The following is a 25,984-nucleotide window of genomic DNA, read 5'->3' as shown; positions in this document are numbered from 1 at the left end:
TAATATTACTGATCAGAAAATCTTCAACTTCTTCAATAACATTGTCACAGTGTGTCAGCCAGATTCAGTGGTCTTTCACTTGCTCCTCACTTCCACAATCATTGTTTCTCATTACTTGTGTTCATTGCAATAACATTTAAGACTTCCACATTACCATCCATGATGGCTGTTAATTTTCTTAGTTTTTCGTGTACTGCGTCGTCAGTTCTTTTCAAAAATGCATATTTGAAGTCATATGATGTCCAGTTATTCTTTTTGAGCATTCCTTGGATTGCACATGGAAATATTTAATATATTTAATTCTCATATATTCAAAGGGCATTGTTTTACTTTAAGGTTTTTGTTTTGGTCCGGATACAACTGCTTTTTCTCGGAGCAACCCATGCTTGTTTACTTTCTTGTGTCACAGTATTACAACAGTTATGGTTGTTAAAACTTCAAGATGAAGATTGTAGTTTCATTTGATAAAAGTTTTTGTTTTGTTTTGTTTTTTTAGACCTGTCCTGTTACTAAACACATGCTGTTCCTGTTTTTGTTTTCAGTTTGTGGAAGACTACGAGCCCACGAAAGCAGACTCGTACAGAAAAAAGGTAGTGCTGGATGGCGAGGAAGTTCAGATAGACATCTTGGACACCGCTGGCCAGGAAGATTATGCTGCTATTCGTGATAACTATTTCCGCACAGGGGAGGGCTTTCTCTGTGTGTTTTCAATCAAAGAGCAGGAGTCCTTCCAAGCAACTCAAGAATTCAGGTTAGTCAAGCCTAGTATGTATGGCCTTGTAAACAAGGTGATTCGGTTGTAATCACCCTGATTTGTTGGGATGAGGGATGATTAGGGGTAGAAGGGGTAGTTTGGGAGCCCAGGGAAAAGTGAGGGGGTGTGATTATCTGATCATCTTTGAAATTAAGAACTTGGGGAAGATTAGTTATATAGTTTGCTAAGAATTTGTAGAGCCTTGGTGTATATGTGTGTTTTTGTAAGAAGTCCAGCCATCTGTAAAGTCCTTTGTTCCAAAACCTTTTTCCTTTTTTATGGTTCTTTATCTTTGTCACCAAGCAGCAGGTGTACTGCTGAAAGCCTACATGACCGGGTAAAAAACGGCCATTCAGATAAAAGCCCATTCGTGTACATAGAGTGAACACTGGAGTTGCAGCCCATGAACGAAGAAGTAGTATTACTGAGAACTGCATAGAAATGATCAATTAGTTTGAAAATGTGACATTGTGCAAGGATGGATTTATTTCTGTTAAAGGATTTTGGTGATAAACAATGACTTGATGAATTTACAGAAGGTGGTGAACCAAGATAATAAACTGCATAACATCCAAACTAATTTTGGTATTAATGACAAGGATGTTCTTTCAGTGTGTGATTGTGCTTTTTACTAATGACATGAATTCAGTGTGTTTAGAAGTGAAGATGTTCATACTGTGAGAGATGTCACCAACAAAGATAACTTCCATCAAGGTCTTAAATTAGAGGTGCCAAATCTCAGCTGGTTTTGTGGGACAGCAGATAAAGCTCTTCAGATATGTTTTCAGTTGTTGGGGTTGTTTTGGTTTGTTTTGTTTTTACTGGGAAAGTTGTTTTACATTAGATTTTTAAAAATAACATCTGATTTTTTGTTTGTTTGTTCGTTTTTTTGTTTGTTCTTCTGAATTACTGGATGCACAATATATGTCTGCAAGTGTGCAAAGCTGATATTTCATCTGCTGATATCAGAACGTGTATAATGCATATTTTTATATAATTCAGCAGGAGGTACTTAGTCATGGGAATTGAATATAACATCTAAAAACATCTTATCGTCTCAGACTCGCTCTTTCTCAGTTTCTGTCTCACTTTCTGCCTTTGTCTGTGTTTGTATGTGTGGATTCTCTATGATCTCTCTTGTCTCTCTCCTGAAATTCACATACACACAGGCATACAGATACTTTTTATGAAGTCAAAAAAGATAAAATAAAATTCACTGTTAAAAACCTCAAACCTCAAATATTTTATTTACAAAGTACACTATATTGAAATGATGTTTCTTCCTTTCTTCCATCCCTTTCTGTACTCAGAGAATAGAGTAATTTAAAAAAAAAAAAAATTAAACTGATCTACAATGTCTGAGCTTTTAGTTCCAAAATTATATGTTGGTGCCATTGAACTCTTCCTGTGACTGCGAGAAGTTGGAGTGCAGCATAAAAAAAGATTGTTTCTGTAAATCCTTTAAAAAAAAAAGAAAAAAGCAACAGACTTAATTTAACAAATATCCCTCAAACCAAAATGACATAACAGTAGTCAGTGTGCCTTGATCACTTTTAAGACGTGTTTGAGTGCATAGTGTTCAGTGACAGGCACAGAGAACTGTAATGCACTCCCATTCAAGTGGATCTTGTAATAGATTTATGGCCACCACGAGTGGTAAGATTACACCTGCTGAATTCAGTTGGTTGGGAGTTGCACCAGCAGTTCAGTTCCCAGGTGTGCCGCATAATCTGAGGAACAAGTGTTACTGTCATCAAAATTAGACGGCAGTGTGATACTGGGATGCCAGTTTCATGTCATCACCTACTGCACTGTTTTCCCTCCCATTCCCTCTCGCCAGCATCTTCACTAGCCTGTGTACTAACATGAAAGTAACAATAACAGAGCCTGTTTAGTTGAGTTTGTTGTTTTTTTCCCTTTTGTTATCTACCTCATTCTCTCTGCCCTTCTGAGATACTCTTCTGCCAGCCAGCCGGTCCATTCCAGCAATGCTACCAGAAAGTCCTTTGCAAACCTACAGAGGTCTGCACCATCAGGACAGGTGTTAGAGGTGCAGCGGTGATAAAAATAGAAGAAGACAAGCTTCCAGCACCATGAAGATCAGCTCCCTAACTAATATTGGGGGTTGAGTAAACAGAGGTGAGGGGTCAAGGGAGCAACTGGTACCTGTTCTGCCCTGTGCACCCACAGCAGCAGAAGTTTGTGAAATCCATGTAGGACTGGTGCTGTCTGAGTTTGGGGTTGCTGGCTGGCAGTTTGCCAGGCAGAAGCCAGACCGGACAGTGTCTGGAACAGCTAGCAGCTGATCTGTTTTCTGTGGAAATAAACATGTCTGCCCTGCTCTTACTTCCACTGTTGTGCTTGTCTGTGTTATACAACCAACAGTCATTCTTATGCATAGAGTGATAGACTGCATAATACTTAGTAAAATGTTTATAAAATCAAATATACACATTACAATCATTCTTTTACAAATTACTAATTTGTATTCTGGGTTGTTTTGTCTGTGTTATTGTTGCTAAGGGATATTTCTACTCTGAATTTGGAATCTCGCATTTGAAAGGCTGTAACACCCCCGAAAACAGAGTATGGCTGCCTACATGGTGGGGTAAAAACGGTCATACACGTAAAAGCCCACTCGTGTGCGTACGAGTGAACGTGGGAGTTGCAGCCCACGAACGCAGAAGAAGAAGAAGAAGAAAGGCTGTAACATTACAATCATTTCTTAAATTCACACAGTTCATGGGTAGTTTCAGTTCTGCAGACATCACCCAGTCAGGTGCCTCATCCATGGCATTGATCTGTTTATCATTTGACTTCGGACCTCATGTTTTTGATTTTTTAAATCATTTAGCTCTTTCAGACCTTCTGGCTCTTTCTTTATATGTCCCACCCTTTCGTTATCCTGTCTACGCCATTTGCATATTTTACCTCGCGAGATCGCATTTTCACTCTCAGCTGTGTAAGTTTTTAATGATTTGTAACTTTATAATTTTTCTCTTTTTTTTTTCTTTTTTTTTTTTAATGTGAGGCTGCAACAGCAGGTGAGGTGGTAAGTGGGCAGAGCTCGCACAGCTGCACTAAGTTATTATCATCAATCACCATCATTCTTCGTGCGAAGATGGGAAAATGTGTGTGGACATGTCTGGGGTTAAATGTAGGTAGACATCTGCACACAGATGCATTGTAGTGCTCAGTCTACCAATGCACAACAGTCGCAAGTGACATCACTATGACTGGCTTCAGTGCTATGTTGTTCCTTCAGCAGACAATGGGTTGGCTGAGAGCTTAAGGTGGGAGTGGAGTGTAAAGAAAACAGCAGGATTAGGCCCCACAGTACATGGAATAATTGTGTTGCAGTTTTTTTTTTTCTTCTTTTGAATCATGTTACTAAATTCAATGCATGGTGCTTTTGTCATAATTGTGTAGGTGTAGTATAAATATTTTATTGTGTTCACTGTTTAGTTTTATTTCCTCCAACTTCATTCTGTTGCTTTAAGATCCCCTTGCCCCCATTTTATCCCCTCTCTTGCTCTCTTTTTCTTCTCTCACTCTCTCTCTCTCTTGCTTTAAATAAAAAAAGTTTTAAATGCACTATTTCTTTTCCTGAATACATCTCTACATGATTATTAGTAGATTTCAGATTAAATCTGGCAACAACTGGCATTGGTTCAGTATCGTTAGTACCTGATTTTTTTTGGTTTTTATTCTGTGTGTGTGTGTGTGTGTGTTTCATTTTTGCTTTTATTTGTTTCAACTTCCAAGGTTTGTTTTGTAAGTCAGTGCTTTCTCATGCTTTTGTGCATAGAACTTAAGAAGTCTTGAGGTCTCTTGAGTGGTAAGCAGAAGGATGAGAAAATTAAAGTCTAAGACTTGCTTACAGAAAACTTGATCAACAGGCGTCTGTTTCCCATCTGTTTGAGCTGAAGCAGCTTCCCTCTGTAAACTTTAATCCTCTTCAGGGCTGACGAAAGAATGTGTGTGGAGAAAATAGACACAACAACGAAGAAGCATATTAGAGGATTTGGGTTTGCATGGTTTCAAAGTTTCTTACACGTGCATGTTTCCTTGTTCCTCTTTTTTTTTTTTTTTTTTTTTTTTTTTTTTTTTTACTGTTTGTGTTTATAGTCTGAAGTTCATGTTCATGCACATATAAGTTTGTTTGTTTTTTTACATAATACATGTATTGTTGTTTTTTGGGGGGTGGGGGTCTCAAATCTTCTTAACTAGGAGTAACTCAATATGGTAGTTGGTGTGTGTGTGCGTGCGTGCCTCTGTGTGTGTGTGTGTGTTTGAGGCATGAAGACTGTCACACCAGTTTTAATCTGAATACACATATACCGTGTAGTCTTTTCATTATCCTGAGGAAACTGGCCCAGCTGAGTGGACCTTGAGAGAGGGTGGAAGGCATGGGAGAGGGGGGCGGGGGGGGGGGGGGTGGAAGCTGTGGAGATACTAGTGGTTTCTGTGGTGGACTGCAGTGTTCACCGCCAGGAAAGCATGGAATTGATAAATACATAGAGCAAGAGAGGCAAGACCTTCAAGACTCAGTTGTGATACTCACTTTGTCCAACAAAGGAATCGTGAAGAAAACATACTATCGTTAAAATGTGTTGTGTATTGAATAGTATGAACCAATTTTTTTTTTTTTTTTTTTTTTTTTAAAGGGAAAGAAAAAAGATACAGGGGTGGGTTTTGAACCCTGTGCGCTTACTCGAAAGCTTTCCACAGGGCCAAAACGCATCCCCCTACTCACATCTGAAATTGATATCTAAATCTAAGTTTTTGGCGCATAGATTGGTTACTCTATTCAAGGTGATAACACTGATTAAATCACGTTATTTTCATACATCTCAATTATTTAAGGAATTTTTAAGTTCACAGTAATGAAAAAAAAAAGTTGCTGTCACCTCAGTTATGCCACAAAATACTGTTTTCTGCAGATCTGTGCAGACCTATGAATAGGCCAAAAATAAGCTCAGTGATCTGCACTGCATGCTTTGTATATTTTTGTGCATTTTTATGTAAAAAGTGCTGTACAATTCAATTACATAACATTTTTTTGTTGGAAATTTTTCCTTGGGATTTTTTTCTTCTGCTAGATAAAAAGAGTTGTCAGTAAACATGTCTGCCTTTGATTTGCCATCAATTCATGTTGTTTTTTTCCATGTTCATTGTAGTTAAATCAGTATCCACTAACAGATATTCATATGCACTATTGCGGATTGTCACAGATGCATGTTTCTCCAGTACTGACCTGCATACAGACACTGCATCCAACAAAATTATTGCAAAACTAATACTGTCTGGCATGCACACACACACACACACACACACACACACAATCAGTGAAAGATAATCTTTCAGTCAGTGTGCGATTTTGCATGAAAGCCAAATGATACGATTAATGACATATAATATTGTTTGCGTGGCAGGAATTCAAAAGATATGACAACTGTCTGCTGAGTTTGTCTGCTGCTCCCCCCCCCTCTCTTTCTCTCTCTCCATCTCTCTCTCTGTGTCTCTCTCCTACCTGTCTCGTATTTTTCTGTGGTGGGGGTTTTTTGTGTGTGTGTGTTAGTTTTGTTTGTTTGGGGTTTTTTGTTTGTTTTTTGTTGTTGTTGTTTTTTTTAGTTGAGCTTTGTTTCAGAACATAATTCAGTGAAAGAAGATCCAAGTAAAAGACATGCCAGAATTTGACAAGGCGTAACAGTCTGGCACACATATTAGCTGTTTGTTATCACTCACATCTTGCACACACACACACACACACACACACACACACACACACACACACACACACACACACACACACACACACACACACACACAAACACACACACACACCTATCATTTTACACCATGTCACTTTATGCATTCTTGCATGCATGCAAATATACATGCAAACAGACTCACATGCCTACAATGTTGCATAATACAGTAATTGTTCACAAAGATACACACATGTGCACACACTTACATAGACACACACGTACACACACAAGCTCATGAAGACAGACACAACAGCACAACACAGAGAGAGAGAGAGAGGTTGCAAATAACCTGAACAGTTTGGCTGGTTGAGATTTTTACAAATAATTTAATAAAGATTTCATCCTTCTAATAGTATTCAACATCACTATAGAATTGTGAGATTTCTTTCTCAGAACAACATGTGCATATGAATTTGTTGCACTATTTTTAAAAAAAAATTATAGTTATTTTTTATGTTAAAAGAATAATGTTTTTGTTTACCAGCTGCCTTAAAATTTGTCTGTGTTAAGGAAGATAATGTTAAATCTCTCCTGTCATTTGAAGCCGGTGCAGTCTGTAATCAGTGGCACTGAATTTTTATGGAACTGTTTGAAAGGTGTTTTACTGGTCAGTGTTCTCAGCTCAGTCACTGACAGATGTGGTGGTCTAGAATGTATGCATGTTGCATTCATTTGTTATTATCATGAAAATCACACCTCTGATAGACCCAAACTAACATCCTTCTAGTTGACTGTCAGCCAAGCTAACCCACTTTCACAACTGGTGACTGCGCCTGAATATATACTGTGTAAAATTAAGCTTTTAAGTTTATTGATGAGCTGAAGATGAATGATAAATATTGTGTGTAAATGTCCTGTAAAGTTTATAAATACTGCATGCTATGCGTGCCATTTATAATCTTTCACACTACCCGGAGGTGAGCATCACACACACACACACACACACACACACACACACACACACACAGCAAAGCAGTTCCTTGACATTGTGGTGCACTGACATCGTGCTTGTGATTGGGGGTACAGCTGTGAAAAATGCCGTTTGGGGAATTTAGATCAGATGTGGCCAACTTGTGTTTGGAGCTGTGTGTTTTGTAGCATACAATACTGTATTGATTCTGTCTGTGGTGGTTGGTTGCTTTTTTGGAGGGGCATGGGTGGTTCACTTCAAAGCTGTCTGTTTTCAGGTATTAGAGTGGGTGCAGGGTACCATTTTGAAAATGTTACCAAAATAGTAATTGATAGTTGTATGTGTATGTATATGCTGTATGTCTGGCCACATTATTCATATATTACGGATTATGTCTGTTCAAATCTTTGTCAGTGCATGATCAACATATGTGCGCGCGCACGCACGCGCGCACACACACACACACACACACACACACACACACACACACACATGACAACTTCCAATATGCACACAGAGAAAACCATACCAGTTCTCGTCTTTCTTAGCGGGGTTGAAGTGCAGTGTTACACTATGTAGATCAGCATCACTAAAAATAAATACCAAGTCCATGTAATTCTTAAGATGCATAAGTAGTAATAACAACAGTCATTATCCAATTCTTCATCAAAGTCTGCAATTATTAACTTGGTATATTAAAGTATAAGTTGCATCAAAATATTGTTGAGTGAGAAATGTTCTGTAAAAATAATGGAATACTTTGAACAAGCTTACAAAGCAACCTTAAAACAAGCTTACAAAGCAACTTAAATTTAAACTAGCTCAAACTTAACAAGGAGTTTTTTTTGTTTTTTGTTTTGTTTGTGTTTTTTAATGCAAACTTTTAACATACAACAAGAAGTCAGGCACACATTTCTCTTTTTTTTTCTCTCTCTCTCTCTCTTTCTTATCGACTTTTGATTTTATAGAAATTAACTGCAAACACTGAAACAGGAGGAAGGGGAGGGGCATGGGGGGCATAAAGATGAGGAGGGCAGTAATAGCAAGGTCCCAAGCCAGGCTGACCCGAGTTGGCTTCCAGCTGTGCCGGTAAGTAAACATATCAGCCCAGGGGTTCAGGCCGCAAGGTGTTGGTATGAGGAGATAAGGATGAGAAGCCCCTCCACCTGTCGGCTGTGTTTAACATGTTGGTGCTTGACTTGAACATGAATAGGTACTACAACTACCTTCTCCACAGCTGCTGATCCCCCCCTTCCCATACAAGCAATAGGTTTACCTGGGGTTGACTGCAGAATCACTTTGCTGCTGCTCCTCAACCCTCCCCCCTCCAACCCCACCCCCCTCTCTCCATCCTTTCCTTTACCTACCCATCCACTTCCATCATTCCCCTCTGGAAGTGTGCTCATTCCCATCATGACTTTGCTAGCAGAGTGCTTGCATTTCTGTTCTGAGTCGTGTCAGTTTGAAATTTCATCACTGTATGGAATATGTTAGAACTGATAAAAGTGTCATAAATGTCATTTAATTATACATACGGTTTTGAAATCTCGGTGAGGTCATCAGTGTATCAGTAGTTTAGCAGGTCCTCCTGACTAATCAGTTATGAATTATCAATAAAAGTCAGTCCGCAGTGGTGAGGCATCTCATACATAATTGTAGTCAGACTTAGGGCGAATCTGAAGCGTCTGTATGATTTTTCAAATTACAGAGGAGAAGTCTATGAATTGAATGGGGGGGTTCTTTTTTTCTTCTTTTTTTCCACTGAAGACAGGGTTTTTACACAACAGAATGATAGAAGTCATGCCCTTAAGTTAACTGAAGTTAGTAATGTAATGTAAATGTTCATAATATAATGTGGAGGTTCTTGCTTGTGTCAGCATTTGTTTGCTTATTCTTAATTGAAAACATGTTTCAAAATGTTCTAATTCATTCATACTGACATGCAGTTGTGAAACAATGTTTGCACAATGTGACACATCCATTCAGTCACAGCCACTTGTCCAGTTTGTGTTGTTTGTATGGCAGCTTGCCCCTTAACCAGCCACTGTGTTGTGTTCTTGTGGTCACTTCATGTAGTATGTACTGTCTTGAATTTAAAACCCATCAGACTCAGAATCATTGTATTGATCATTGTTGAGTTTAACCATGGACAACTCCTTTAAGCTGATTGAGCAGTGGATTCAATAGTCAAGTATTGTCCACTTGAGCTGATTAAGCCATGGATTCAGTACAGAACAGACCAGTATTGTCCATTTGATGGATGCATCCTTCTACAAAAGTGTTGCTCGATTTCCTCATCGCTATTGCAGGTGTCTATCTATTGAGCCCAGTTTGACTGATGCCGGATATTATGAAAAGAAAAGTGTAGTATAGCCCTGACACATGATCTTAAATTTTAATGTGAAATTAACATTTCCATTGTATCCACAACCTGACCCATCATTAAAAGTATGATATTAATATACATACAACTCACAAGAATATTGAGTGGTAAAAAAAAAAAAAAAAAAAAAAAAAAAAAGTATTAAAAAAAAAAAAGTGAAAAAACACCTGGGTGCAGATAAATTCAAGTTGTTTGTTATTTAGTTTTGGTGATTAAAGATGACTAGATGCCATGTGCTCCAGTAAATGAAAAATAGATCTTTGATTAGATAAAAGGACAACTTGAAAGGTTGCTGCTTTATGAAAGTAATGCCAGACTTTTTTTCTCTCTCCTTTTTTTTTTGTTCTTTTTTTTTTTTGAGGGTATGGGGGGTGGATTAAAACTGTATTGCAGCTGAAACCTAAAAAAGTGTAAATGTTGGAAACAGGAACCGAAAGATGTTATAAACTTATGTCATGAATGCCAGTAAAAACTTAAAACATGTAGTATTTTTTTTCGAAATCAGAATCACGTCAGATAGCCACAAAAGCATTGAATTCTATAAAATCCAAATAAAATTTCTTGATAGGAAACAAAAGAAAAAGGAGACTTAAGCAGTTAAGGTTGCTTTTCAGAAACTGATCGAACAACACATTCAACAGTGGTTTTTTTTGTTTGTTTGTTTTTTTGTTCAGAAAGGCATTCATATTTATTGCATCAATGAGTGAGGTTGCTTTTCAAATGTTAACAGACTTTACTGTAACTTCCAACATTATGATGTACTGTTCTGCAAAGTATTCTTTACTGTATTGCGTGGGTTTGAGTATTTATCATATAGATTTCGACCTGAGAGTTGGGCGATTTAAAATGAAAAAAAAATTTCCCCTTCTTTATTCTGTTTTGTTTTGGTATTAAGGCATGCACTTCAGTTAAGTTGCCTCTGGGCCCTGACCAGCAGACATTTTAGTTTTACAAAAATATGTCTCTCCCAACCATGTGTTATCGATGAAGAAACCTCCAAAGAGTCTGTTCAAGATTATGCCGAGTGGAAAACTACATACTTAGCAACATGTGTAGCTCACGTAGAGTTTGATAATAAACTGTATACTTAACAACATGTATGGCAGGCATAAAGAGCTAAATAAACTACGTTGTCTTTAGGCTACTTGTTCTTGGCATGTCGGTGAGTACAGGATGGGCAGATTTCTTCAGAGATAATCCAGCCTGTTCTTAAAGGTGTCAACCAAGGGTGCAGTCACCACACTGTCTCTGGCAGGTTGTTCCAGAGGAAAACAACCCTGTGTGTTTGTCCATGTTTGACAGGGAACAGATTCTGCGTGTGAAGAGCGATGAGAACATTCCATTCCTGCTGGTGGGCAACATGATTGACCTGAAGGAGCAGCGGCAGGTATCCAAAGACGAGGCCCTCAAGCGGGCCCAGGAGTGGAGGGTTCCCTATGTGGAAACTTCAGCCAAGACCTGTGAGAATGTTGACAAGGTAAGGTGTTTTGAATGGTGGGTTTTTTTTTGGGGGGGGGTTAGAATATTGTGGTTGTGTGTGGTGTGGTAGATCAGTTGGTTGGTGTATTTTTGCATTGTGAAGCTTTGTGGTGGTCAGTCTTTTATTTTAATTTTCATTTTATTTGTTTTACCTTCTGTTTAAGAGTGTCCCTTTGTCTCTGAATCTCTTTCTGACTGCCCCTATCCCCCCAACCCCATCCCTTCTATCTCTCTCCCTCTCACTTATTTGTATGTCTCTCTTGTACAAATGCTGATACTGTTCAAAACTTTGTACCTGTATACAACATTTGAAATAAGAGAAATTGCGCTGACATCATACTTGCTATTTAAAAAAAAAGAAGAAAAAAAGAGGACTGGGTTTGGCAAAAGCGTTGCTGAATAAACCATTCGTATTAGTACTCTCTCTCTCTCTCTCCCACACACTGTGACATGTGCACACCCATGCATGCACACACACAATTCATTCTCCACACGTGCATTCTCTTTCATCCTCAATATCACTGTGATACACAAAGACATATTTATTGTATCCATTGTGTTCATGCACACACACACACACACACACACACACACACACACACACACACACACACACACACACACACACACAATCAAATCACATCCACACATCACATCCACACACAACCAGCATTGTGTCTATAATCGGCAGGAATATCTCTCTCTCTCTCTCTCTCTCTCTCTCTCTCTCTCTCTCTCTCTCACTCACTCACACACAACACACACCACACACACACACACACACACACACACACACACACACACACACACACACACACAGCCTGTTTGTTTATGAAGGGGGATAAAAGAGAGCTTGTGAAAACAAAGAGATGTTAAGTTTGGACAGTTGTTTTTTTTTAGCAGAGTTGCTGAGGAGGGTACAGAGCTCTTGTCAGGGTATTTCTAAAAGAAGAAAAAAACAATAGAAAATAAAAGATAATACACTGGGTTTTGTTTTTTGTTGCTGCTGGTGATGTTTTGTTTTTTGGGGGGTGTGGGGGGTATTTCTGTTCCATATTACTGCTTTCATCAAAAGCTCACAACATCCTTCACCATAAACATTTCAACAGTACAAGAACAGTTACTGTTTTCGACAGTAACTAATGAATATCTTATTAGTACTACTTAGAATCAGATACATACCAAAATATATAGTATAAATATCAAATTAAGAAAATGAAACTTGATGTGAATCTGTTCTAAAAAAAATGAGTTTGGTAACACAGAATTAGGATTGCTATACGGCCTGGAGATGGAATTTATGGAACTTAAGAAACATTTGTCTGAATAGTTAATACGTTAATTTTCTTTTAATGTCTTTGAAAAGTTTATATTGAATGCATGTGTGGCAGTTAAAATGTCATGTTTTATGTTTGGTAAAACTTGTTGAAGTGTGTGAATACTTGTTAACAGTGTTAATATGTACCATTTCATTGTTTTTAACTGTCAGAGAAGGGACCGCTTCATCAGTGTAATTGCATAGTTGATCTTATATTCAGTTTCATTGCTGGGGCTTTGATAAAAAGAGGTGTTTGAATGTTGATAATATATGGTTTGTTTCTGTAAAATTGAAATGTGATGCAAATGTGTTCATGCTGCTAATGTGTCAGTGGATCTTAAATACATTTCAAAAAGTGATGTGCAGGCTAATCATAGAAATTATAAACACTCCTTTTGTCAGCACTGATAAATAAAAAAAAATAAAATTTAAAAAAACCACCTCCATTTAAAAAAAACAACCTCCATTGAGTCTGTTATAATATTATTTGTTCTGTTTTAATTTTCTGTTTAAAACAGTATCCAACCAGCACACAGCAAAGATATTTCACAGCCACAGAGCAGCCACAGCATTTGTTTACTCACTAAACTCAAATGCATTCTTGCCCACTTTGTTAGCATGCCAAGAGCCCATGCCTATACAACTATCAGCACCCCATGTTTTTGGGCAAGGTTTTACAACCCAACTCTGGGATCTCTGAGCAAGAAGGAAAGCATGGCTTACAAACAATGATAACAACCCCTATAACATTTTCACATCACATTAGAAGACCCTCTCCATGTGCATTGGCGCCCCATGCCTTAGATAAGAGGAGAAATGCTGCATTTCACCTCCCACACATAGTTTCCTGTCAAGTGCCAAAGGATGGTTCTGTAGTCTGTTCTGTCCTGGTCTAAGGCCATCAGCTGCTGAACTTCCTGACTGCCACTCGACTGACATTTCCAGTTTCCTGAGGCATCGCTCTGTGGTGTTCACTGACCCATTGACAGCCTGTCTGACATCTCAACATGCTCTTGTCATGCACCCATCACTTGAACAGCTGGAGAGGGGACAGGGTGTAATAGTGGAGCTCTGATAGTGTACTGTTTGCTGCTTGATCAGCAGCTGCCTTTGTTCAAAAAGCTGTCCAAATATTTTCTTTCACTATTTTCAGCATTCAGCAAATAGAATTAGTTGTAAGAAACATGTTAGCTTTCCTGTGGCAGCTAACAATGTTGAACTATCCTGTTGGCTTTTCTGTTGTCGCAGTTGTTACCACGCACTCTGCATTTTTTGCAAGAATTGTTCACGTTTCTTACAGCAGCAGAGTACCATTTCAGTCACAGTTGGGTTTGTGTGTGTGTGTGTTTAAAAAAGCATGTTTGCAACTGCATGTGTATGCTGCAACCTGTCGGTATTTGAGCAACTAAAGAAACAAGCTCACAAAACAAAATATCCAAAGTATAGTCTGACAACACTTTGCCTAACACGCTGGTATTCTCAACACACTTAATGAAAGAAGCAGTGCATCTGAACACACTTCGGACATTTGTGCTTTCAATATAATTTATTACTACCTGATGCCAACAGGAAAAGATGGAGGGAGAATGGGGCAATAGTGTAGGAGGTGGAGAGATTGGCAATCATGCCTGCCTCATCCTCACAGATTTTGGATTGAGCAGAGTGGGTGGGGGTTGTGAATCTACTGCACCATTTGGATGGGCGGAAAACTTGGGCTCCAAAAACATGATACCTTATCACAGAGAGACCAGGTCTTCTTGTGATTGGATACAGTCTTTTACCTGCCCACCCCCAGCCAACCCTCTTCCTCTCCGCCTTTTTAAGATTTTTTTTTTTTTTTTTTTTTTTTTTATGGGCAAATCCAGTGCAAGCATTTTTGGGGGATGTTGATTCTATTTTGGTTGTAAAATGATGTAAAAATACACTTGTAATAAAGTTATTTGTGGTGCTTTACTGATTCCAAGTGTTTCCAGTGCCACAGTATCCATGGCACTATGTCTTAGTGATATCTTTCTGTCTCTGTGCGCTTGTCTTTTCTTCTCCCCTTCTCCTGCACCCCCACCCAACCCCTCCCCTACACCCCCTCTCTGTCTCTATGTGTGTGTCTCTCTCTTTCTCTCTCTCTCTCTATCTGTCTCTCTCTCTCTCTCTCTCTCTCTCTCTCTTTCTGTCTCTTTCTAACTCAGAAAGGAAAAGGTTTCATTTGTTAGATAATCTTGATTCATTGGTTGTAAAATCCAATACAGCAGTTAGTGGCACCTGGTTCATGTGTGTGTATACCTGTGCATTTTTGTTTGTTTATTGTCGGTTGTTTTTTGTGTTGTTGTTGTTTTGTGTTTTATTTGGTAAGCTTACATCATGAGGGAGCTTAGTTTATCTTTATTGTATTTTAATCAAGTTGAGCTTATGCCAGAACATTAAACCTACAATTGGGATATTGTCCATTTGGGACACACTGAGCCATTGAAAGACATTTACAATTTTCCCTCACCATCAGTTTGTGTGGTTCATTTTTTTGTTACAGCACTGTCTGCAGCCTGTATATATCTCATTCTCTGTCTCTCTCTCGATCTCACTTGCTCTCTCTCTCTGAGACTTTCTCTTGTATTTCAAACAGATTAAAGAAAAACAGGAGTATCATGAACTTGAACTGAACAGTGTCCATGTCTACATGTAACTTTCTCAGTCATGGCTGTAGATAAAATATGATACATTGTTCATTTTGCAAATGATACATTGTTCATTTTGCAAATTCTCAGCTACATCAAGAGTGTTAGCACTGGTTCATGATGAAGCCCAGTGATGTTGTTCTTTATTATGCTGTCACCTTGCTGTGTGTGCATGTGCATACATGTGTGTGCTTGTGTATGCATCCTTGATTGTTTCGCTGTGACTGATGTTTTGAACTGATCATTTTGCTTTTGTTTTTGCAAGCAGCCATAGTGAGAGATCAGTCAAGCTTGGCTGCAGTGCTTAGCTTTAGTAGAACCTATATCTCTCTCTGTCAATTTATGATGGAAATAGTACTCAGGTGTGCCTCAGAAGTGATCAGTGCGTACGCTGTGCTTGCCACATTCCAGGTGTTCTATGATCTCTTGCGTCAGATGGGGAAGTATAAATCCTCATCCTCTCACCACCGCACGCCCCACAGTCGTGGTGGTGCCCAGGCCGGCTCCAAAGCCACAAAACCCAAGAGCCCGTCTGACTCTCAGGGCTGCTGCATTCTGGCTTAAATGCCAGAGTGAGTGCGAGGTGTTCTTTCTTTTCTTTTTCTTTTCCTTCTGGTATGGGAGCTCCAGGAGAGAGATGTAAAGAATTCCTGCAGCATCCCAACCCCTCACGTAAAGAAGCACATGGCATTGACAAGCACTGCCCTCACCTGTCCATCTGCTACTTCATCCCCACCCCACACCCCACCGTGCCCTCTCTTTGCCCATGTGGCTTTGCACCTCCCTTCCCACTCCCATCCCCTCAATCCCAAAAAAAAGACAAAGAAGAAAAAAAAGGAAAATTAGAAAGAAAGCTGTGCTTCTTAAAGCTATGCTCATTTGGACACAGTATGGATGGTTAGCCATGTCAAGATGCCGTAACCTTTGCACCAAAAAGTGTAGCTCTCAGTGCCTCATTTGAAAATGACAGAAAGCTCTGAGGATTGACTTCCCGCTCACTCCAGGCCCTAGCTTATCTTTGCACCACACGTTGCTTGTGCTTTCTGGAATTGTAATTTACTGGAAGCATTCAGACATCTTGAATATCATGTCCTCTCTCTCTCTCTCTCTCTCTCTCTGTGTGTCTCACACACACACACATAACATGCACACACGCACGCAGAGTACAACACACACACACACACACACACACACACACACACACACACACACACACACACACACACACACACACACACACACACACACACACACTCACACACACACACACAAAGAATTAAAATGTGATGTTCAAAACCTGTTTTTCAGGTTAAGGAGAAAATAACTGAAGATAAACATTCTGCCATGATTTTCTTCTTCATTATTTTGTACTTCTGTGCCTCTCGTTAAACTGAGGGGGAAAAAAATTCTGGGGTGAACGTTAAAATGTTTGATGAGCTTACATTTATGAGCCACTCACTGGAGAGAGAAAAAAATTGCATCTAGTCAGTCAACAATTTCTATGTATTGTTATTATTATTCATTGTCTCATTTCAGATGCTTCAGAAACAAGTAAAACTGAAAACTTATATTATCATGATAAAATGCATCTTGGTGTTGAAGGGTTATCGCAACTGCTTTCATTCTGTACATCTACCTCAACAAACAAACAAAAAAGAAGAAACCTACCTATCATGTTAAGTTCACATTCAGTGTTGTTGATTTATTAATTCATGCATATATTGACCTATTTTCCATGTACCTTTCTCTCCCCCTTTTTCCCATCCTTTCCTTTCCCCCTCCTCTTCTCATCCTCTTCCCTCCTTTGACAAGCCCTCCCACCATCATCACTCAGTGGCGTTCTCCAGTTCCTTTTTTTCCTTTCACTGCCTGCTGTTGCTGCCAGTATTCCTTTTTTTCTTCTTCTTCCTCCTCCTCTTTCCCCAGTATGACCCTCATGTGCAGTTGATACAAATGATACATGGACCAGAGAAATTTATGAACCAGTGCTTGCTGTTGTGCCCTGCTGGGTCACAGCATGTGGCATTGTGAAATGTGTGCACTGCGCTTGTCTGTATGCGTATGTGTGTGTGTGAGAGAGAGAGAGAGATGTCCCTAGCATTGAGGTGAGGATGGCTGTATATGTGTTACTGCTGCATTTTACCATGTCACTGATGAAAAGTATGCATGTGCATGTGCCGCAGTGCAGCGATTTATCAGAAACACTCAGGTTGTTGTTGGGGTATACAGTGCTTTGTGCTTTCCTCTTGTCTGATACATGATCAGTGGGATAATGTATGTCACTAGTGTAATGTATGGTTTCCAGGTGGTTTGGTTCAAAGTTATTATGGTTACTGTTGTGTGATCCTGTGCATTGGAGGGTGCAGAGGGAATTTTAGTCAGTTTTGGTGTGTGTATGTGTGTGTTTACACAGTCATTTTCTTCCATTTCCCTTACATTTCTTTTCAGGTCACAGACTTTATTTTATTGAGGATTTCTTGTATTCTTCCTCTCTTGTTAACATGATTAATTCCTTGGTTTTTTGTTTAGTGCCTGTGTGTGAATGTTAGACTTAATGTTGTTTTTTTAATTGATGTCATGTAATTTTGGCCTGTGTTACAACTGATTTTTATACATGCAGGGTGATTTCAGGGTGTAATTTTGCAATCTCTTGCATGATTGGTATGTTGCCATTATCATGATTATGTTGTGTCAGTCAAGTTGAATCTGTTGCAATAGTCATGTAGAAGAGAACAATTGATGTTTTTTCTCACTTACATGTGCGATCACACACACACAACACACGCACACGCACACACATGCGTGCGCGCACACACACACACGCACACATACACACTCTCTCTCTCTCTCTCTCTCTCTCTCACTCTGAGTAACTTTGGCTGATTTTCTTTCTGTTAATACCCTGCATGCTCTTTGTACTGTTCTCATTTTGGTTGACAGAGACCAGTATTTAGTTCCATAGACAAAAACTGACTGATCACTTATAGCACCACCGTATACCAGCTGAACACAAACTAAAATACCCCTCATGAGCTTGCCAGAAACAAGAATGAGGTAGAAAGGTACACGTCACATGTTTTTGCATTCCAGTGTGAAAATTACTACACCTGATCTGTTGCAGGTGTTTTACGACTTGATGCGAGAGATCCGCTCACGGAAGATGGAAGCCATCCGGCAAAACAACGGCAAGCTGAAGAAGCGCGAAAAGAAACGAAAATGTACCATATTGTAACGTGTCTGTGCGGGTGTGTTAGCTGTGAAGGAAGCGAGCGATCAAGTGAGCATGGGGATGAGCTCAGACTGTGAACACCTGTCATTGTTTGCTGTCACAAAGTTCTACCAAAGTATCGTTCAGTTGTTTGTGGTTTGTTTGTTTGTTTTTATCCAACACCCCACAAGGAGCACAACAGTGGTTTTGTATTGTCACCATCTTCAAACCATCGTTAGCTGTTCTGACCACCTTCCATTTGGAATCATTTTGAATGTCGACATCTCTTGTGGCAGAAAAGACATGATCACATCTCATATCTAAGCCTTAGTCACTGACACATTGTAGAAAAGAAAAAGTGGTTAATTAGATGGAAGACTTGAAGAATTGGATCAGGTTTGATTTTGTGTACACCTCTTGAATTACCTTTGTTGTTTGCTTGATTACTTTTCTTTCTTTTGTTTTCTTCGGGGTTTTTTGTTTTTTTTAATCCCTTTGAGAGTAGTCTTTTTAAGCTTTCTAATTAGTTGGGGAAATTCTCCTCGATATTTTGTGTTTGGTTACTTCTTCTCTTTTCATAACCTGCCATTTTATGAAACCATTAATGAAGTTATTATATGTATTTTTTTTATCAGAATCCAGTCAGGATTAATCCATTTTGTGACAATAATTGTAAATTCTGATGTCTTTGACATGATTGTCAGTTCTTATTCTTGACAGTTGCATTTAGAAAAGATGTACATTACAACTTGTTCAGTGGATTGAACTTTAAAGCACAATTTAGATCAGCTGTTGGTTTCATAAGATTTTTTACTGCTAGAAAAAAGAAAAAGGAAAATAATGATATCATTTTTACTTGTTCTCTTCAAAAACTGTATCTGTTTCCAGCTACCTATAGTTGTTTTTTTAGTTTTCATGACTAAAGATATGTGCGTATTGCTTGCAAAAAAAATTAAGAATACATGTAGTAATAGGATGTACATTTTCTTTTCTGTCATGTTGGAAAGATTGTTCCAGCTAAACAAATTAACTGAAGCTGATTACAAGTTCTACATCTGTGATTGGGTTTGGGTATGGAAACTTGAATATGAAAAAAAAATTGAAAACCACTTTGCTGAAAAGATTGAATGACATTACATTAGGTTGGTTGGGATGGTTTGTTGTAACTTGTTCCACTTTTTGGTTTGTCTTTTTCTTTGTTGGTTTCTTTGTTGATAATGTTAATTTATAATTTATTTTTTTAAGTGCCAGCTGAGAACTATAACTAAAAAACTGTGAAGGAGTTTCGCTTCCAGTGAAAAGATTCGAGAATAGCTTGTGGCTGTAGCTTTTTTTTTGGAAGAAATGCTACATGCTTTTCGTGAGCATACTTAATCATTAATGTCAAAATTAGATAGGCAACAGGATGGGAGAGGGGTGGGGAGGGAAGGAGAATATACCTGTAAAGTTTGGTTATGTGTGTTCTTGTGCATCTTTCTTCACTTTGTTTTTTCTCCCTTTCCTGAACAGGAATTTCCAGACCCTAGTGTGAGAAAAGCACAAAAAAACTGTTGGCAAAATGGTGCAAAAAGGTATAGACTGTCAGACTTCAGAGAGAGTGTAAAAATCAACCGTATAATTTTGGTCTTCAGGTGTAAAAATCAACTGTACAAAATCAGTCTTTTCTCTGGATTTTAAGTTCATCGTTGTTGGCTTTTCTGTGCATGTTTTTACTTGCTTTACTGTATTGGTTTTAATTGTTGCCCTTTTGTTGTTGTTTGTTTGGCTGCTGTGTTTTGGAGAAAGGGAAAGCTCTCTCCACTTTTTTTTTTTTTTTTTTATTATCATTATTATTTTAATGGGAGGTGTGGAGAGAGAGAAAGAGGAGATGACATTGAGCCGAACAGAAATAAACTATTCTGTTCATGTTTCATTTCATTATTGATCTTGATTATAACAGTTTCTCTGTCTCTGTCTGTCTGTCTGTCTGTCTCTCTCTCTCTCTCTCTCTCTCTCTCTCTCTCTCTGTTCTTTCTCTGTGTGTTCTGTATGCTAAATTCTTGTCAGTTGTTTAAAAAAGCATGAACAAGTTTTAGTGACATATTGCGGCATTTTTCGTGTGACATTTTCCACCCATGTTCATGCTCCCATTGTACCCCCCTCACCCCCATCCCTTCCGAAACGCACCCCATGGTAAGAACTGCAGTACAGAAATTCAGGTTGCGGTTGTGGATGTTTGTGTGATGTGTGGTGCACACATTTTTTAGACATGGAAAAGAAAACCAACTCCATAAAAAGTTGGGACTGGCATTTAATAGCTCTTTGTGTGCGTCTCCTTTTCTTTCTTTTTTTTTTTTCTTAAAGGTAATGGTATAGTCTGAAATGAAATGAAATAATTGTTGTGTAAAGGCATATGTAGGAGCATGAATATGTATCCATTCATACTTGTATTGACTGTGGAATGAGAACCTTCTACTGTTTGTTTCATTCAGAATACAGAACTCAGGTCCTTAGAAAGAGCTTTTAGAATTATGAAAATGTCTTTGATGAATGATTCATTCATAAGCAAGCCCATGAGTAACTGCTTAAAAGATAAATGGATTAAGAACATAGTTTCCTAAATAAAGAGATACATTATAAATATATATATATATATATATATAATACATATAGATCTTCATCCTAAACATATGTTAAAAAAAATACTTGAAAAAATAGCATGTTTGTCACATGCCTGCATTTTGTGTGTATGTTAACTGTTTTCCCAGGAGGAAGGTGGCAGAATGGTTAAGACGCTCAGCTGCCAATACAGAGAGTCCGTGAGGGTGTGGGTTCGAATCCCGCTCTCGCCCTTTCTCCTAAGTTTGACTGGTAAATCAAACTGAGCGTCTAGTCTTTCGGATGAGACGATAAACCGAGGTCCCGTGTGCAGCACGCACTTGGCGCACTGAAAAAGAACCCATGGCAACGAGAGTGTTGTCCTCTGGCGAAATTACGTAAAATGAAATCCACTTTCATAGGTACACAAATATGTAAGCATGCACTCAAGGCCTGACTAAGCGCGTTGGGTTATGCTGCTGGTCAGGCATCTGCTCAACAGATGTGGTGTAGCGTGTATGGATTTGTCCGAACGCAGTGACGCCTCCTTGAGAAAGTGAAAGTGAAACTGAAACTGTTTTCCCTGAGTAACTTGAATGTGTCCAGAGCATCAGAGATCTTATGATAAGCTGCTGAGCTTGTTTCGTTGGTTTGCCTCGTCTGTGGTGTGTTGGAGCCTGGTTTGCTTTCAATGACAAAAACTATTTCAATCCTCTTTTCGGACATGATGGGGAAAATTGGTCTGTACATATTCTTCGAGATTAACACTACTTCTTATTCACAGTGAATGAAATGCATGTGTGCGTGTGTGTGGGTTTTTTTGTTTTTGTTTTTCTCCCAAGTACCCACCTTTCTTTTCTTTCTTTTTTTTTTTAACATGATCTTTGTGTGTGTGTGTGTGTGTGTGCATTCTTGTGTGTTCATTGCATGCTTTTAGTGATAATAATGTTAGTAATGATGATTATAAAAGTAAATAATCATAAATGTATTTATAATTATACAGCACTGGATTTTGAAAAAGGATGATTATAATAGTAAATAATCGTAAATGTATTTATAATTATATAGCACTGAATTTTGAAAAAGGACACTTAAAAATGCTGTCACACCAGTTGTTCACATAAGTAACATGGATAAACAGGGATGAATAAAAAGTCTGCCTTCAGTCTTGCTTCTCTCTCTCTCTCTCTCTCTCTCTCTCTCTCTCTCTCTCCCTCTCCAACACACTTCGTGTACTCCCAGTTTTATTTATTTGTATTTTGTGTTTTGAAACACATTATTTAATCTATGTAATGATTCTTGAATAACTAAGAAATTTCATCCTCAATGCAATATTTAAATAAGCTAAATGAAGAGTTACCTTTTGTGTTAATCACAATACCTGGCATTCTAATATCAGTTCTTTTGTAATATTTTCATTTTCTGTTGACAATCGATTTAAATTGATATTGGTCCCATCCTTGTACAGTGCATGATTTGGCCTTTCTTGTTGTTGCTATTTTTTCTTGAGAAATAAGTATTTTCCAGTCCCCTTTTTTACTTTCTTTTGTAAAACACTTTATTTCCCTTGCCAAACTCATCCCCCCCCCAAACCACTTTCATGCATTAGATTCAGAAGAGAGATACTCTGCTAAAGGCACATGCCATCTTTCATTAAATGTGAAATGAAGCAGCATCCACTTTGTAATTCCAGGCTCAGTGACAGCAGATCTTGAAAGAATAATAAAAGTGTATGTCTCCAGAAAACATGTACTGGTACACATACACGGATCATGCACTTTTTTATGGTCATAAAAATCATAATTAACACTGGATGAATGGCAGCACACACACAACAACAACAAAAACGGGAAAAAAAAGGTGCCATGATTGTCATCGATGAGTAAATTTGAGTCGAAGAATGAAAAATGGCAAGGACGAACCTCTCAAATACCATTCGTGGAACAACCCGTTTTCTTCCTTCACAGCATGCCAAGAAATTTGAAATTCATTAACCATACTGATAATCAAGCACTGATAAGAGAAATATCACCTCATTGGAACGTATCTGAGCTGAAGATCCATAGTGCCCCTGAACTTGGGGTGATACATCAGATTTTTTTGAATTTTTTTTTTTCCTTTTTTTCCCTTGTTAGTATTACATCATTGATCCTCAGTGTCACAGCTGCCTTCTAGCTGCACCTTTTCAGAGTTACTGGTATTTTGGTGGTGATCGCTAACTGAAAAACACTAAGCAGAACAGCAAAGACAGAATCACATAAATTGTTTTCATATAAATTTTCTTGTGAGAGGTCTTTTTTGTTGTTTGTTTTTGATTATGATTTTTGTTGTCACAGTTGTTAATTTTTAACTTTGAATGCATTGCTTTCATTTGAAGCATTGCACAAAACTTTCTGATGGGACACTTCATTTGATAGGTTGCAGGAATCAGAGACTTGGATATAGAATGTCCCGATGCAAAGTTGTCCACACGATACATAATTATCCTCCCTCTCTCATGGAATAGTGTGGTTGTCATCCAGCAGAGTTGGATTTAGTAACATGCAGATGCATAGAGTTTACCAGCACTTATTACCAGTAACTACGCACCAAGACAAGCACCCCTCCTTTGTTTCTTTCCTCACGATCCAACCTGATGGTCTCGTAACCCCTCACTTGAAAGCGATGGTTTATGGTCAGATGTGTCTCTTGGACACATGCAATATAAATATTTTCTTGGTGCATCCTCTCTGCCAGGCCAAGTTTCTTCTTATGCACCCCTTCTGCATTCCACTGGAGAATGTTGAGTGTTCTGGGTGGTACTGTTTGCTTGGCCCCAGCAGGAGGATGAGGTCTCCTTCATCACATGGGCATGCGGAATTTCCTTGTCCGACCACCGATTGCTTGGGGTGGGCCCCTTTCAGGCACAGGGCCCGGCCTCCCCGGCGGGTCTCTGAAGGTCAAGCGCCACATCGAGATTCTGTGGACTGCATCATCATGGAAGCGTGGTATCGTGGTTTTAATTGCGTCAGTGGCCCGATACCACCGTCTTCAGCTGGAGTTTTCTTTCAGGGTGCCTCACCCTTAGCTTATGGCCCATACGTCCTGCCCTGTAAGCACAGGGAGAGAATAAAATAATGAAGAAAGAGAGAGAGGGGTAAAGAAAACCCTAAGCTTTCACTTTCACCATTGATGTATCTTTCTCTAGCTAATTGTTGAGAGAAATACAGTGATCTGCACTCCCTTTGCTGGTGTCACAGATTTAAATTTCTAATTTTGTTTTTGCTTTGTGTAACATGTTCTCTTGTCTGCAAGCTGCTTGTTGAGGAAAACAAACAAACGAAAAACAAACTCCTGCCTTGGTTGTGGTCGGTGGTCTGCGATTGGCTCAGTAGCTGTGTAGCTGTCTTTCACATGCAACTTGTTAACACTTTGAATCTTGAAGGCTTTCCAGGTTGTTGTATTATCCAAGCAATTTGACCAGTTTTCTGGCCAGTGAAAATGTACATGCGGAAGATAGAAATACTTTGAAATGGTGCCTCCTTTTTTTTTTCTTTTTTTTTTTCAAAGTAAATGATTCTGTGTAGAGCTGATGACTTTGCAAAACAAAAACAAAACAAAAAAAGAAAAAAAAAGCATATTTTTGTAAGCTTTCATCAGTATTCTGTTCTGCTGCAGTAGATGTACTTTGCCCCCAGGCTCCCAGCACCCCATTGCCCCTTCTCCCCCACCCCCCACATCCCCTCATTTGCATGTATATAGTTTGCATTATTTACCTATGTTGTACATAACCCACTTGTACAGATGTATGTATTATTGTATGTATGTCTTGCTTCTATGTGCATGTAGGTGTGATATTAGACTTGTTTATTCAGTGTGCAGTGAGGACCAAGTTGAGGCAAGAGGTGAATCAGGGATTCCCATTTGAACCTGGCCATTTCTTTGTGTGTGTGTGTGTTTGAGTTTGGCATTCGTTCAGTGATGTTTGTTTGTTTGTTTCTTCCTTCCTTCATTATACTACTTCCATGCTTCATCGCATTTCATTACCATTCTTGACAGTGGTAGTGGTGGTCATGATTTTTTTTTTTTTTAACTTATGTCATTGTATGTTTGTTGTAAGTGTTAAGAGCATCAGTGGGATGATGATTTGGGGGGCATGCACTACATTGTTCAATGCAGGTAGCAGTGTGTTGTCATCATTGGTCTCTCTTACCTGTATGTATTTCCTAACTTGCTGGCTGTGGTTGTTTTGAGACTTGAGCATATGTCTGTTCATTCATGTTAATGCTGCGGTAAAGTGTTGAAATGTTAGTTGTTGAAGTCTGGCTTAGTGTGATTTGCTAGTTTTGCCTTTTATGGTGCTTTGTACAAACTTTAGATCTCTGTCACCACACCACTGGATAATGATCTCTCTTGCTTTCCATCTCTCCGTTTCTCACTCTTTCTGTCCTGTCAGTCTTTTCCCTCTTGTTTTCACTCCTGTGTCTCCCTCTCTCATGCACACATGTACGCTCGCGCGCGCACCCACACACATACACACAAACATGAACATTCATGAACATAAACATGCACGCAGTTTAATGCTGACATGGTCAAACTGGGAAGTTTTGGTTTGGTACAGTATTTTGATACGTTAACCTTGACCTGTTGTTACTGGTTTTATTAACTTTCAGACCAGAAGACTTCACTTTAGACATACATATATACACACAGATTCACTGCCTCATTTAAATATTCTGTTGATATTTCAAAAAAAATTTTCTTGTATGTCTTACGTGTTATGCAAGGTTTGTGAAGTGGTGATAAAATCTTTTTTTCTTTCTTTTTTTCTTGTCATGTTTACTGGCAATGACTGTCAGTTCTCTTGCCTGGTCATGTGTCTGATCAATAACGCTGGTTCATTCATCTTCATGGCTGACTTTGTTGTTTATTG

General features: G+C 38.7%; 1 protein-coding gene across 3 annotated transcripts in view; it reads left to right on the top strand.

The window, feature by feature from the left end:
- The window catches only part of LOC143293679 (ras-related protein Ral-a-like), a 30,301-nt gene extending 9,067 nt beyond the window's left edge, over window positions 1-21,234 (top strand). Inside the window, exons 3-6 of one of the 3 annotated variants that reach the window (XM_076604837.1) lie at window positions 543-751; window positions 11,124-11,298; window positions 15,699-15,859; window positions 18,409-21,234. In XM_076604837.1, coding sequence (XP_076460952.1) covers window positions 543-751; window positions 11,124-11,298; window positions 15,699-15,851 — 537 coding nt within the window. In that variant the 3' untranslated portion in view covers window positions 15,852-15,859; window positions 18,409-21,234. Of the gene's footprint in view, window positions 1-542; window positions 752-11,123; window positions 11,299-15,698; window positions 15,871-18,408 lie in introns of all 3 variants that reach the window. The other 2 variants (XM_076604836.1, XM_076604838.1) reach the window with 2 other exon arrangements.
- Window positions 21,235-25,984: the final 4,750 nt, after the last annotated feature.

Source organism: Babylonia areolata, chromosome 19 (genome assembly GCF_041734735.1).
Source record: "Babylonia areolata isolate BAREFJ2019XMU chromosome 19, ASM4173473v1, whole genome shotgun sequence".
NCBI lineage: Eukaryota > Metazoa > Mollusca > Gastropoda > Neogastropoda > Buccinidae > Babylonia > Babylonia areolata.
The sequence above is the reverse complement of the archived record's forward strand: the minus strand, read 5'-3'. Positions and strand labels throughout refer to the sequence as shown.